This window comes from Lithobates pipiens, unplaced genomic scaffold, assembly GCF_037356315.1.
Source record: "Lithobates pipiens isolate NorthernLeopardFrog02 unplaced genomic scaffold, aLitPip1_a1.2 Scaffold_19, whole genome shotgun sequence".
In the NCBI taxonomy this organism is placed as follows: domain Eukaryota; kingdom Metazoa; phylum Chordata; class Amphibia; order Anura; family Ranidae; genus Lithobates; species Lithobates pipiens.
Genome location: NW_027507764.1, coordinates 503,708,334 through 503,723,789, shown reverse-complemented (window position 1 = coordinate 503,723,789; position 15,456 = coordinate 503,708,334). Strand labels below are relative to the sequence as shown.

The 15,456-nt window shown below is 43.9% G+C and overlaps 1 protein-coding gene and 1 non-coding gene across 2 annotated transcripts; both read left to right on the top strand.

Annotated features, from left to right (window-relative positions):
* The first annotated feature begins 446 nt into the window (after window positions 1-446).
* Window positions 447-8,499, top strand: RPL30 (ribosomal protein L30). Its single transcript, XM_077493079.1, has 5 exons — window positions 447-558; window positions 683-727; window positions 3,092-3,237; window positions 5,706-5,836; window positions 8,406-8,499. Exons 2-5 carry the CDS (start codon window positions 707-709, stop codon window positions 8,456-8,458), a joined length of 351 nt encoding a protein of 116 aa, XP_077349205.1. The 5' UTR covers window positions 447-558; window positions 683-706; the 3' UTR covers window positions 8,459-8,499.
* On the top strand, window positions 5,888-6,020 carry LOC143999843 (small nucleolar RNA SNORA72). The gene has a single exon (XR_013278164.1). It is a non-coding gene; the product is annotated as a small nucleolar RNA SNORA72 (small nucleolar RNA).
* Window positions 8,500-15,456: the final 6,957 nt, after the last annotated feature.

The following is a 15,456-nucleotide window of genomic DNA, read 5'->3' as shown; positions in this document are numbered from 1 at the left end:
GTATGTTACCTTGTTTCATATCAATAAAAATCCTTTTTTGAGAAAAACAAAAGTGTCCGGTGTGTATATATATGAATACTATATAAGAGGAAAGCAGTACAGGTAGAGGCAACAAGAGCACGCCAGCTGTTATGGAACTACAAATCCCATGAGGCGTTGCGCTATGCTGCTGTCCAGGGCATGATGGGGTTTGTAGATTTAGCATAGCTGGGGGGGGGGCTTCCACTGTAGTAGTGCATTTCTTTATTTTTATGTGAACAACCAGAGAGAAGATTCTCAGGGCAACTACATCGCCCTGACAACCAGCCATCAGTCCTCCAGGGTAGCGGACTGCTAGTTTAGCCATGTCGTGAACTCCGCCCACTAACGCTGCGTTCCGTCTCAGCGTGCGTTCCACCCGTCCTTAGCTGCGCCCAGTAACGCTGCGTTTCAGTTCGACGTGCGTTCAAGCAGGACCCGCCCCCTCACCCTTAGAGCATGCGGCGTGTGGCTGAAGAGCGGTGCATTGTGGGAGCTTCTTCCTTTCTCGGTCCCCGGCCATCTTAAGCTGCACCTCTGGTGAGTGGGGCTCCGGCTGTCGGGTGGATTATCCGGGTGGGGAGCCCCGGGGAGGGTCTCGGTGTTCTCGGGCAGGTAGAGCAGAGTGGGCTCTGTGTGACGGTGTGTTGTTGTGTCTCCTCAGGTCCGGCATATCCGCGCTGCAAACATGGTGGCCGCCAAGAAGACGGTGAGTGAGGCCTGCGCTCTCACGTGGAGCTGAGCGGAGGGTGTGCGGGGCACAGTGTACCGGATTATTGTCTGTCAGGGGACAGGAGGAGGACCGGGGCCGGCGAGAGCTGTCACTGAGGAGCCTTGTGATAGGAACGTCCCCCTCCCCCGTCACATTCATCTATTACACACCTCATATAAAACATACATCCCCCCCCCCCATCACATTCATCTATCACACACCTCGTATAAAACATACACCCCCCCCCCCCGCATATTCATATCTCCTCTCCCCCAATAGGGGCTCATTCACATTTGGGGTGGCCCTTGCTTCCCCCTCTGAAAAGTCCTCTGTAGTGAATGGCTCTTCAGAGGGCAATTGACAGAGAGCGGAGTGCTGATCTCCTCACCACCTGTGTTACCTGGAAAGCCCACATCCCCCACCCCCCAGACATTGCAGCCTGGCCATAATGGCTTTAATGGGAGCAACTTTTTCTGCTGGCTGCACACCAAGGATCGGCACAAAGTGGCGTCCAAACGGGTAGTTGCCTGATCACAATACAAGAAAGGTGCGCCGTTTTGTGTTCAGACAATAAACTACCCGTTTGGACACCACTTTGCCGATCCTTGGTGTGCTGGCAAATATCTACCTTGTGACTTGAACCCGTATCCAGCTGGTTGTTGCTGCAGCGCCTGAACATTGAGAGCTCATCCAGGAATGTGTGTGATGGGACTATGAAGTATTACTTCTGCTGGCTGGAGGCACCTGGGAGTATTTGTAACAACGTGTGTGTGAGAATGAGCCCCGGACCACTTTACGGCTAGTTTACACTTGCTGCAAAACAAGGCTTCGGACACGCTTTGGTAAAGCTCCCGTCACGAAATAAAATGATTACCTTTAAAGTCCTGTTTACACCCTTTTTTTATTTTTATTTTTTTATTTTTTCTTCAGTTGAAAAATTATACCCTGTGTAGCTTCAGTGGTGCTTCAAAGCCTCCATAGAAGTCTATGGCAAAGCTCCCTTGATGCCTCACCAAAGCCTCTTCGAAGCAAAAGCGAGGTGTAAGCTGACCATTTTATTTAGTGACAGGAGTTTTCACTGGCATTCAGATCTTTAACACAGCGTGTCCGAAGCTATGTTTCAAAGCAAGTGTAAACTAGCCCTTACCTGGTACTATCACCCCACCCCCCCTTCCTGCCTAGGACAAATGTCAGCTTCCAGCGTTCTCACACTTTGATAATTGCATGGTCATGTTACACTGTACCCACACTAGATTTTTATTTTTTTATTTTTTTCTTGATATTTTAAATGCCACTGGGTTTTTAAAATTTTGTTAGTAATTTTTCTCTCCTTCACTGATGTGTGCTGATTGGCAGTGGTGGACATTTTGTGCCCACCAGTGAGCCAATGAGGAGAGGGGGAGAGAGTGGGCAGGCCTTGGCTCTGTCTGGTCACAGGGAGCCTTGGCTTGGTTGCCCCCCATAGCAAGCTGCTTTGCTGTGGGGGCACTCAACAGGAGAGAGGGGACAGGAGCTTAGTCCAAAGCGCGCTTCCCCTCCCCCCCCCCCCTTTTTATTATTTTTTTTTTTACCCCAACTGGTGTGTGTGTGTGTAAAGATCGTGAGATTAAAGCTTTCTCACATTTGTTGATAAGCCTGGTGCACACTAATAGTGTGTTTGTTTTCACCCAAGTGGGCTGAATGATGATGGGGGGGGGAGCGGCTCCGGTCAGAGCTGCTGTACTAACTTAACTATCCCATGTTAGTACAGCTTTTTTTTTTTTTTTTTTTTTTTTTTTTTTTCCTCCCCTGAGCTGTTTTCTGTTTTGGACAGCCCACCCACCAGAACCCTCTGGCAATTGGTTAAGAACGCTGATTGAAAAAGGTCTGCCGATCGGCTCCCAAACGTGCTGCTTCAACAGTGGCCTGACTCCGGTACACACGGGCCGAATAATGGACTGGTTTATTTTTGATATCGCCGATGCCAACCAACATGTGGCTTGTGTGTACTAGGCTTAAAGGTTGGCCAGTATTACCAAGACAGGTGTCCTTAAAATATTTGCCCTCCCTTTCTGTTAAGAGGACAACAATATTCTGTCCCTACAATCTTTTTATCTCACAGCCATCACTTTGTGCCCCCTTTTGACAATGGTCTCCAGGACAGATAGGTGAATCTTTCCACAGTAGACTGTTGGCAATAAAAAAAAAATACTTGACTGGTTTTTGCCAGGATAGGGGACTTTGGCTTACTGATTATATGAGTATCAGAATGGGTGGTAACAGCTGAAACTTTCTATGAAGGTGTAGTTTCTCAGGCTTCTTTGAAATGATCAGAAATCCAATTTTTGTTTTATAATTTTTTTTTTTTTTCCTGCATTATAGAAAAAGTCCCTGGAGTCTATTAACTCAAGGCTTCAGCTTGTAATGAAAAGTGGCAAATATGTCCTGGGTTACAAGCAGACTTTGAAAAGAATCCGCGAGGGCAAGGCCAAGCTCGTCATTCTCGCTAACAACTGCCCAGCTCTGAGGTGAGTGGACGCTCTAATTTCTCTGTATGTGGATAGACTTTATAATAAGAGCATGTCAGTGGTTTACTCCACATAATAAAGTACATTTTTTATTTTAAGCATCTTCCAGGAGAGCCATGAGACCTAGGGCTCCTCCTACCGGGTCAGGAAACACGTTAACCCCCACTAGATAAAAGGGCGGTCCTCCAGGCCCCATGTCAGTATTATAAAAAGTGGAAATGAGTACAAGGAGAAACGGTAGCAGCCAGCACAGTTCGTTGATCATCAAACTCAATAAAATATAGTCCAAAGTGCAGCGCTTATTCAAGTTCAATCATTGAAGGAACTGCTGTAGGAAACACTTTATGATAGTGAGGAAGCATCCACCATTTCCAGTAAGTGCAGGGAAAGTCACACAACACCCAGGCGTATCAAATCTGCTTACCAGAACCCTGAGCATCAAACAATTATCACAACCTCCACTCTCCAACAGATGGGCAGATGATCACCAGGATAGGGCCACTTTTGATTGATGTCAGTCTCTCAACCACCATGCTTTTATCCCAGAAAGTAATCAGGGTAACTCATTCAACTTCAGGCTCCAGCAATCCAAACAGTTTACATATGACATGTGAAGCTAAAAATATGTATATTTTTATTGTAGTGCACTTACAGTATTGAAGTTACACACAAGTGTCTAAAAAAACCAGTAGCTAACATCAGAATTCCATATTTAGCATGCTTGCATCAGTCAGCCTTGCATGTTTCATCCAAGAGGGATATTGTCAGAAGCAGGATGTCAGTATTAGTGTTTCCTCGGGGGGGGGGGGGGGGGTGATGTGTGTAACCAGTTTCCTTGTACTGGTTCCCATAGGTCTCATGAGCGTGGCTCCTCTCCTGTGGTGTTTTGGGGTGGTATTCCTAGCTTCTTAGGTCCCAGAGTGGCACATCCCACCAAGGGAGTAGGCTTGCGGCTTCTGTTCCGTTAAGCAGCATGGCTGGAGTGTGCGGGGAAGAGAGGAAGGGGCTGAACTTATGCGTTCCAAGGTGGCTCACAGGTAGTACCTGGCAGGGTCACTTCTGGGGCATGTGACCCCCTCAGCGGGCGCTGGAGGCACTAGTTCCTGTCTCTAAAAACAGCGCGCACTGGGAAGTTGGTGTGTGTGTGTGTGTGTGTCTCTATCTCTATAAATCAGCAGCACCTCACGGGTAAGCTTGAAGTGTATTTTACTTGTGCATCGAGAGTGTTCTCCCCCTTGTAACCAGTAGGGAATAGGTAAAGGCGCACATTTTTCCTTATACTCCAGACCACCTATGCAGGTGGTATAAAATGTATTGGTCATTTGTTCTCTGCCTGGAAACTCCCCTTCACGTTGGCCAATGTGTCCTCGCGCACTATGGCTTTTTCAGACATATGCTTCTACAAGAAACCCCCCCCCCCACCAAACTTGTGTTCTTTGAGGCACTAGCTCCTTTGAAAACATTTTGTTCCAGCTCTTTGTGTGAATGTGTTCAGAAAATACCATCTCTTAGGAGGGTTTGTGGGATGGGAAAAACAAACAAAAGCATATGCTCAAAGGAGAAGGCTTGAATAAGTACAAGCTTCTTCAAGTTGAAATAAAAGCTAAAATGCCTGTTTAGTCCTGGTTCATATTGACAGCAGGAATGAAATCGTGCGAGTTCAGCTGAACTCGCACAATTTCACTCCCACATGTCAGTCCCAACTTCGGGGGCGATTTCAGAGACATCTGTGCAAGTTTCTGCCGGTCTATTGAAATTGCACCCGGAAGTCTCCAAAGGATGTACAAGAACTACTTTTGGGAACTGTCAGGTGGTAAACAGTGCCATTGCTGCCAATTTGGCATGCAAAATTGCTCCAATGTGAACCGGGGCTAAAATCGCTGTTATTGAGGTAGATATAACACTGGTCACTTTCACACAAGTGGAACAGAACGTATCCCTACCTGATGGATTGGATGACAGTCGCATGGAAATGGACAGGCAGCCCATCCGACCACCCATAGAGAACAGAGGGCTGTCCACTCTGCATAGCAGAGTGGACACCAACCTGTCATCTGCCTGATCAGTGGAGATCTCTACTATAGGTTGTGATGTTCAGTCATATCCTATAGTACAGGGTGCTTTTCAGTAGGTTGTCAGGCCCTGCTTTGTGTTACAGGTGGTGGTCTTTTTCATATGTCTCGGTGTGCATACTCCAGGCATCAGGGCTTTAGGTGCTCCCAAGGCAGTTTGGTGTGTGGGATCCTAGTCACTGATCCGCCGGGGAAGTGTACTGCTATTTTTAAATTTGAGGGAGTGTCCTTTAAAAAAAATCCTGCTTGCTGCATCTTCTGGTGCAGTTTCCAGCAAAACCTACTCCATAGGGAGGAAAGGCAGTGTGTGTAATGCATATAAAGTGTGTGGTGTGTCGTCATACCCCCTCCCCCCCCCCAAGGAAGATTTTAATGTATAGTGTTCCTCCTCCACAGGAAATCAGAGATTGAATACTATGCAATGTTGGCAAAGACCGGAGTCCACCACTACAGCGGCAACAATATTGAACTGGGTACAGCCTGCGGTAAATACTACAGAGTGTGCACACTGGCTATTATTGATCCAGGTATGTACTGGTCACTTAACTCCCTGGCTTCTGCATGTAGACGCTTCCTGTATGCGAATATATTCTCGCTGGATTGATCTGCCGGTGATCTGTTCAGGCTAGACGTTCGCTAGAATAAAACTAGTTTTGTGTCCTCAGCACTGGTCATCCCTACAGTTCTGATGCTTAAAAGCTAGTTACACGTGAGACCTCCGTTCATACTAGCTGAAAAATTGAGCACTAAAACCCTTCGCCTAGGTTCAGACTGGATGCTGTGTGATAGTGAGGTTTTTTTTTTTTATTTATTTTTTTTTTTTATTCTTTCAATGCAGTTTAGAATGCAAATTTGTGCTTCACCTCTGCGATTTGTAATGTGATTTCACTAGTCCATGGAGCTTAAAATGGCACCGCACTAAATACACACTGGACCTTCTTCTTAACTGCATCAGAATTGCACTGCATAGATGTGGGATGGCCTTCATAGAAAACAATGTTCTTTCACATGACATGCAAATGTATGCATTTTGGAACACATCTGAACCACATCAGATTTACATCAGTGTAAACCAGGGCTTAAATGGGGCACATTCACATCTGTGTCCTTTGGTTTGTCACTTTAGTTAATGCTGTCATTGACATGCCTCATTGGTGATTTGCGTGCAGTTTTTTGTGGACTGACAGACAGCAGGGCTGCGGATGACAGAATCGCATAAACTGACCACGGTGTCAGGGCTCAGCAGCCATGATAAACTGTGCTCAGTTTGTAGAGAGAAGGGCATAGCCAGGCAGGGCCAGCCAGGTGTGTTTTTTTTTTTTTTTTTTTTTTCTCTTCTGTTACGGGGGCCACATTACACAGCACAAGAACTGTGCTGTATAACCTACTTTAACCACTTCAGCCCCGGAAGGATTTTCCCCCTTAATGACAGGCCTTTTTTTTGTGATACGGCACTGTGTCACTTTAACTGACAATTGTGCGACGCTGTACCCAAACAAAATTGATCTCCCCCACAAATAGAGATTTCTTTTGGTGGTATTGGATGACAATTTTGAAGAAGCATATTTTTTTTATATATTTTTGCTATTATATCCCCGAATTTTTTTTTAAAGTTAATCAGTTTAGGCCAATATGTATTCTACATATTTTTGGTAAAAAAATAAATAAAATCCCAATAGGCATATATGGTGTGCGCAAAAGTTACAGCATCTACAAAAAATATAGTGGATAGATTTGGGGGGGGGGGGGGGTGGTTTTATGTATGTATAAGTTTCCTAGCAATGGTGGCAATCTTCGATTTCTAGTGAGACTGCGACATTGGAGGACAGATCAGACATGTTGTGATCAGTGCTGTAAATGTCACTGGCAGGGAAGGGGTTAATTATGTTCCCAAGCAGGTAGGTTCCTGGATGCAATATGCTCTGACAGAGCTGCAAGTGTTTTCAGTTTGTGTAATGGGAGCATTACAATACAGTCAGCTGCATCATTTGCAGCAGAATATAGTACCTGCACATTATTTTTGCCTCCAACCTAAAAGGTGCTTTTTGAGTACATGCAGTTTCTTCTGCAAAGACGCTTGCATAGTTCCTGCTAGGGTTATGTAGGCACCTGAACTAATTCCAGGGCAGATGAGGCCAGAGCCAAACAAAATTAACCAAAGTTTATTTTGGAGTAGTGAAGACCCTGGTTTAAAATGTATCAATGCCATGCATTTGGTGGCCTTGTAGCATTTAAATGTACAACCTAGTGCTTCAAGCAGTTGGTGCTAGTCTTATGACTAAGGTCACCTTTTAGGAAAAAAAATATAAATTCACATATTTTGCATCAAAAAAATGCTCTTTTGTTTTTCCACAGGACCCTGCAAAGCATTGCACCTGTGATTAGTGGGTGCAATGCCAGCCTCTTGTACGCTTTCTCCATCTCTATATCTGTATCTCTACACGTGCGCTGATTACTGCATTCGTCCATGAGAACTAGAAGTCTGCTGCAATGGCAGACAGGACTTGTAGTTCATTCATTGAACGATGAGCTTGTTATTAAAACTGGAGAAAATGAAAACCCATTTTGTTCATAACCAGATTGCTATTTCTTAAAGCATAACTAAAGGCAAAACTTTTTTTCTAATTGTTTTGGATAGTGTGGAGAGGGTTAAAGATGTCAGGTTTTATTTCTACCTGTGCCAATGTTTGCCTCTCCATTTGTTTTTTTTGTTTTTTCCATTTGATGAAGGTAAAAAAAATCCAAATTTTTGGTTGTCCACAGAAAAGTTAGAAAGGGAAATCTTCCAATGGAGACACTAGTTCTGGTGATCTGGGGGTTTCCTCTCACTTCCTGTTTAGCTATGGGACAGGAAGTAAACGGAAATCTCTGCAGTGGGAAGCAGGTGGCCAGGTTATAACTCTTACTCTAGGCAAAACTTTTTCCCATTTTGGATATAGAACTACTTTAAGCTGAACTGACTGGACAAGCAGTTGATGGGTGTAATGACAATGCTTTCAGTTGTGCAGTATATGCAATTATTGTATTTGATGGTTTGGTATGGAATGTATGAGAATTGTCATAGTCTGAATTCTGAAACATCATTTTGTCTTGCAGGTGATTCCGACATCATTAGAAGCATGCCAGAACAGCAGCCCATTGAGAAGTAAATTTCTGCATCAAATTGTTAATAAATGAATGGTTTCCCAGATGTGTCTTGTGTGGTGTTTTTATTTTTTATTTTTTCTTCTGTGTCAGTGTGAAACTTTTCTTCTGTAATATGTATTGCACATTCCCTAACTTGTGTGGGCTGGATACAATGTTTAAAACCTCATGTCTAGGAAGCCTGCAGCAAATTGTATTGCACTGTTAATATAACTGATACCTTTTGATGTAATTATAATTGCATGTTGTGGGAAATTACATATGCATTTAATACAGCAGGGCATAGCAAATCCCAAGTTGCCATGGTAACTAGAAATTGCGTCCTGGAGCCTGGGTTTTTGTCATTCCCAGTTGTGAGCAATTCCTGTTGCCGACCACATAGTCAGCTAATTCTAAGAGGGTGTCTATTGATGTCCTCCTAGAACCCTGCCCCCAGCTGTGTGCCCCTGGGGCACATAGGTGCTCTATGTAATATCTGTGTCCTTCAGACACAGCTGAGCCCATATCGAGGTAAAGGGCCCATCGTTGTGGCTCTTTAGCTGTGTACAATTACAGCTGATCACATGTAAACAGACTTGCCGGTTATGGGCAGTACATTCCTCGTGTTACAGTGTGAGGAAAGGTAAGCTGACAGTTCAGACAGGCACGTGATTTACAGTGATCAGTACTTCCTCATCAGTGGAGAAGAAAAATTACTAATTACAAACAAATGTGTTAATTTTTTTTTTCTTTAGCAAAAAATAAGGTCCAGTGCTGGTTAATATCACCAAAAGAAAGCAATTTTGTGTGTGGGGGGGAGAGAATGTCTTGTGGTTAGTGTTGCATGACCGCTCAATTGTTTAAAGTATGAGAGTGCTAAAAGCTGAAAACTGGCCTGGGCAGGAAGGTGGTCAGTAGGCAAGTGGTTGACACTGCTGGGGGTATGTTGGTGCGTATGAAATGGGCATCTTGCACATGTGGAGAGGCCGCATCAGTGTTAAAAGAGGTATACAGGTGCTTGAGCAGTGTGTATTCTCTTATCCTGATGTCTTTTTCAGGGAAGATCTTGCAAGCAGGACAACAATAAAACCACACACTGCACCTATGACAACAGCATGGCTTTGTTGAAGAGTCTGGGTGCCTGCAGTCCAGACCTGTGCAATTATTTTTAATGTGAGAGAACAATCTTTTACATAGCGGCACCTCTTTGTGTACCTGTGTTGTGCTCCTGTAAAGATGCACACCAGGCCTACATAAGAGAAGGTGGTCTGTTTGAAAATAAAGCTTTGTTAGCTAAAAAAAAAAAAAAAAGCTCCTAACTTTTTAAAGCGGTCTCTTAGATTCAAAGCAAACTTGTCAAGCCCAGGTATAGGTGGTTGCCATTTGTTTCCCCCTCACGAATTAACCATAGATACATTCACTGCTGGTCTGCTATTGCTGGGTGTCCAGTACATTCCTGTACCTTTGTAAAGAAGGGGTGGGCTCCCTCCAGGCATACCTGCCTTTAATCCAGGGGTTGACAAATTTGCTTGGATTCTAGGAGCCAGCTAAAAAAAGTGAGGAGCCAGGTCCGTGACGGCGATCTGGACCTGTCCCTGGTCTGACATGGAGACGAGTGAGGGGAAGATAGCCCCCAGCCCCCCACATATGAGATCACCTCTCATTGGACACACCGCTTGAGTGCTAAATGGCTGCTGTGATTGGCCATTTAGCATGATCTGTGATTTGCTGTATCCAAGGGACACGGCCAACACAGAACTTCCCCGATGCGCGCCCATGGCGGCGTTCAGAGGGGAAGTAAACAGGAGGATGTCTAGGGACGCCCTCCCGGCAATTGGTGTCCGCGCTGTAGACATCTTTTGTCTATATCGCGGGCACGAAGTGGTTAACAAAAGAATGTGACTTTTATTTCCGCCATGTTCCCGCTTATTAACGTCATATCCCCGCTAAGGGTTAGATCAGGTCCGCCTGAAAAACTGACAGGTGAACCTGATCAGACAGCCCTTGTGAAAGGGGTCAAGCAGGGAGGATTACAAATAATATATATTTTCTTTCCCTTAATTAAAATAATTTTTTTTTTACTTTTTACAAAAAAAATAATTATATATATATATATATATATATATATATATATATATATATATATATATATATATATATATATATATAGAAGCCATTTACCAGCCACCACACTCACTGTTGGGCAAAAGGCAACAGATGATGCCCGCAATCACTTCCTTCTCTTCACTTTGGGAAGGAAATGGGCGGGCAGTGAAAAACAGGCAGGGGAGCTTCACTCCATTAGGATTAGCATTATTGGAATAGGGTGTAATTTCTACATCCACCACAAGATGGCGCCAGACTACCGAAAGATTTTAGAAGGTTGCAAAGCCGCAGCCTCAATTACTGGCTGGTGCGGCCCGATGCAATTGCGCTGCGGAGTTTGGGGTCCAAATGGAGACAGGATACCCCAGCAGCGTTGCCCCAGGACACGAATTCTAGTCGCAAATGCGACCGGGCGCCCGGGGTTTGTCGAGCCCTGCTTTAATCCATACATTATTATATATGTGTTCCAATGTTGGAGGCTCTCAATCTTATGGTGTTATGACTGAAGTATGAAGTGGCCCTGCAGCTTATGCATATATTTTCAAATGTGTGCAAACTAAACCCTCTGTTTTTAACATGAACTGTTCATCAGGACAAATTGGTTTGTTGCAGGCTGGTTGGTAAGTGAGCTGGGAATTTTTATTTGATGTTTTTTTTGACATGCGGCAGCCTTCTATGTGCTCCTTGTTGTAAAAGCCAGTTATATGTTGGGGTGGTTGCCATTTGTACAGTTATGTTTGTCAACCACAGATCTGTGCAAAGTTCCAAACAAAAAACCTAAACCTTCTACTAATGTTTTACCCTGAAGCAGAGCTATAAAAATGTTATAACCTACTTTTAAAACGGTCCAAATCTAAACCCAGACAAGAAGACTGTACATCTCTATGAATGTTTGGGAAAGATGCTAAAGTTCCCCCCCTCCATGTAGCACACAGTATTAATGGCTTGCCAGTTAAGAGCCAAGAATATTGGGTGCAATAACCAGATTTCAGCCTTTATATCCTTAGAACCCCAGTATACGAGCACTGCTCATACCCATTGAAGTGAATGGAGCCTATTTAGCGGGTGCAGAGACAGATCATTTATGAGCCAAAAAACCCTACACACTGTATTGTCAAAAGTATTGGGACACAAGGTTTAGGAATGTTTCACCATTCTTTCAGTGGCTCATTTGTGAAGCCAGGCACTGATGATGGATGAGAAGGTCTGTCTCGCAGTCTCCACTCTAATTCATCTCAAAGGTGTTCTATTGGGTTGAGGTCAGCACTCTGTGCAGGCTGGTCAAGTTCCTTCACCCCAAAGTCGTTCATCCGTGTCTTTATGGTCATTGCTTTGTGCAATGGTGTGCAGGAAGAGGCCATCCCAAAACTATTCCCACAAAGTTAGGAACATGAAATTGTCCAAAATTAAGGAACTAAGGGGCCAAGCCCAACCCCACACCATAATTCCCCCTCCCCCAAATGATTTGTACCAGTGCACAAAGCAAGGTCCATAATGACATAGATGAGCGTGTTTAGGGTGGAGGAACTTGACTGACCTGCACAGAGTCCTGACCTCAATCCAATAGAACACCTTTGGGATGAATTGGAGGGAAGACTGCGAGCTAGACCTTCTCATCCACATCAGTACATGACCTCACAAATGCACTTCTGGGAGAATAGTCAAACATTCCCATAGACACACTCCTAAACCTTGTAAACAGCCTTCCCAGAAGAGTTGAAGCTGTTATAGCTGCAAAGGATGGGCCAACTCAATATTGAACCCTACGGACTAAGATTGGGATGCCATTACCTGTCAAGAATTGTGAGCACTAAAGTCACTTGCAACAATTTATTAAAGCACAAAACTATTCACATAGGAATGGATGCATTTATGCATTTTTTTTTTTTGTAACTGGTGTGACTTTTGTCGCTTTTTATTTTTTTGGTTAAATTCTTTTTGTATACCTAATCTTATCACACGGAACATGATTATTCTTTGGAATCAGCCATAGGACTTTATTTTCTGTATACATATTTTTAGTTATACTGTGTACATGTAGAGGTTCACTTATGAATTCATTTCTAGTTTATTGATACAACTGAATATTGAATTTTACACCATCACTGGTATATTTTATTACTGGGTTAACAGTTTTTATCTATTCACCCTGCCGGTGGTATACCATCAGTGCGGACATGACCTCTTAAGGCTGAGCTGAGCGCTTTGTCCACATGCTAGCGGCTCATGGATGTTTCACACATTCTTTATGGACATCTGTTGTGTCTTGTAGAGTTCCTCTAAAGCCTGAGTGAGTCTTTGGTAGGCAATTCCCCCCCCCCCCCCCCGATTTTTCAAAAATGGGGCAAGAGCCCATCAAATATACAGCGGTAGCTTAACAGTGGAGGTTGCAGCCTCCCAACAACATGTCATAGTAATTGGTAATGTACATTGAAACATTCAGTTGTATATCAAGAAGGATCCACAGGTGGCGTATATAATAATCTTCTGCCCCCACGGTCCTGGAAACAAACAGTACAAAGATGGTAAGGTAACTGCGTTTCCTATGTCTCCAAATGTCAGTCCGTTGGTTGGCGATTTTTTTATTTTTTTTATTTTATTAACCACTTCAGCCCCGGACCAATAAACACCCTAAGGACCAGAGGTCTTTTTACAATTTCGCACTGCGCTGCTTTAACTGGTAATTGCGCGGTCATGCAATATTGCACCCAAACAAAATGTGCATCCTTTTCTTCCCACAAATAGCTTTCTTTTGATGGTATTTGATTGCCTTTGCGATATAAATGGAAAAAGAACGAAAATTTTGCGAAAAAATGATATTTTCTACTTTTTGTTATAAGAAAAATCGAATAAACTCAATTTTAGTCATACATTTAGGGCAAAATTTATTCAGCCACATGTCTAGTAAAAAAAATGTCAATAAGCGAATATTTATTGTTTTGCGCAAAAGTTATAGCGTCTACAAACTAGAGTACATTTTCTGGAATTTACACAGCCTATCTGCCTATCTCATTTCTTGAGGTGCTAAAATGGCAGGACAGTACAAACCCCCCCAAATGACCCCATTTTGGAAAGTAGACACCCCAAGGAAATTGTGGAGAGGCATGTTGAGCCCATTGAATATTTTTTTTTTTGTGTCCCAAGTGATTGAATAATGACACAAAAAAAAAGTTTACAAAAAGTTGTCACTAAATGATATATTGCTCACACATGCCATAGTTATATGTGGAATTGCACCCCAAAATCTATTCTGCTGCTTCTCCTGAGTACGGGGATACCACATATGTGGGACTTTTTGGGAGTCTAGCTGCATACGGCACCTCGAAAACCAATCACTGCCTTCAGGGTTTCTAAGGGTGCAAATTTTTGATTTCACTCCTCACTACCTATCACAGTTTCGAAGGCCATAAAATGCCAAAATAGCACAAAACCCCCCCAAATGACCCCATTTTGGAAAGTAGACACCCCAAGCTATTTACTGAGAGGCATGTTGAGTCCATGGAATATTTTATATTTTGCCACAAGTTGCAGGAATTTAAAAAACATTTTTTTTTTTTTGCACAAAGTTGTCACTAAATGATATATTGCTCACACATGCTATGGGCATAAGTCAAATTACACCCCAAAATAAATTCTGTTGCTTCTCCCGAGTACGGGGATACCACATGTGGGGGACTTTTTGGGAGCCTAGCCACGTACGGGACCCCGAAAACCCAAGCACTGCCTTACAGATTTAAATATAAAATGCTACCAAAAAAAACTTAGCGATCGCAGGGATCAGGCCTGACTCTGCGATCGCTGCAGTTATGTGTTTAGTGTTTTGTAAGTGACAGTGATCGATCGATACTGCACTTGGGTGGGCTGGGCGGAGGGGCAAAACGCAGGTGCCAGCAGGTATCTGGGCTGATCCCGCTAACAATGCGTTTTTTTGGAACCCTAAACTGCTGGGGACGCTAGTATAGATCTGATCAGATCAGATATTGATCTGTTCAGATTCTATACCACTACGGGAGGTTTATGCTTTGCGTGTGGGTGTTAGCGGTACTGGCACTAACCTAGCGCTGCCTGGGGCGACGCAGACCCTGACCCTAAAACCTAATTGATATCACCCGCCGGGTGATCAGGGGGTTAAACCTTTATTGGGTAATAAATGGTGGGTGCCCTGATGCTATAAAAAGCAAACTAACCAGAGTCACCCGTAACACTTATACAGTGATCACTGGTGAAAGGGTTAACTAGGGGCAATCAGGGGGCTCAAACTTTTATTAGGTAGTATATGGGGGTCCCTGGCGCTATATAAAAACCTGACGGGGAACCTAAATAACTAACTGGCTAACCAGCGTCACCAGTGACACTTATACTGTGATCGCTGGTGAAAGGGTTAACTAGGGGCAATCAGGGGGTTAAAACCATTATTGGGTAGTATATGGGGGTACCTAACGCAATAAAAACCTGGCGGTGAACCTAAAAAAATAACTAGCTACCTAACGACACTAGTGACACTAATGCAGCGATCAGAAAAATGATCGCTTAGTGACACTGGCAAAAGGGGGTGAAAGGGTTAACTCTAGGGGCAATCAGGGGGTTAAACCTTTATTGGGGGGTGATAGGGGGCTACCCTGGACCTAACACTAACTGCCCTGACAGTTTTTACTTTTACAACTGACACTGAATGCAGTGATCAGTAAATAAATGATCACTGCAATCAGTGACACTGTGACTGGGGGGGATGGGGGGCGATCGGGGGGGGGGGGGTTTGTGTGCCTTTGTGTACCTACATGTCAGTGTAGTGTTTTGGTGCACTTACTTTCTGTCTTCTCCTCGTAGTCTGGTCAAAAAGACCGCCCCGAGGAGAATGACATCACTTCCTCCTTCCTGTGTATACAATACACAATGGGAGGAAGCTTCTCATTGGCCA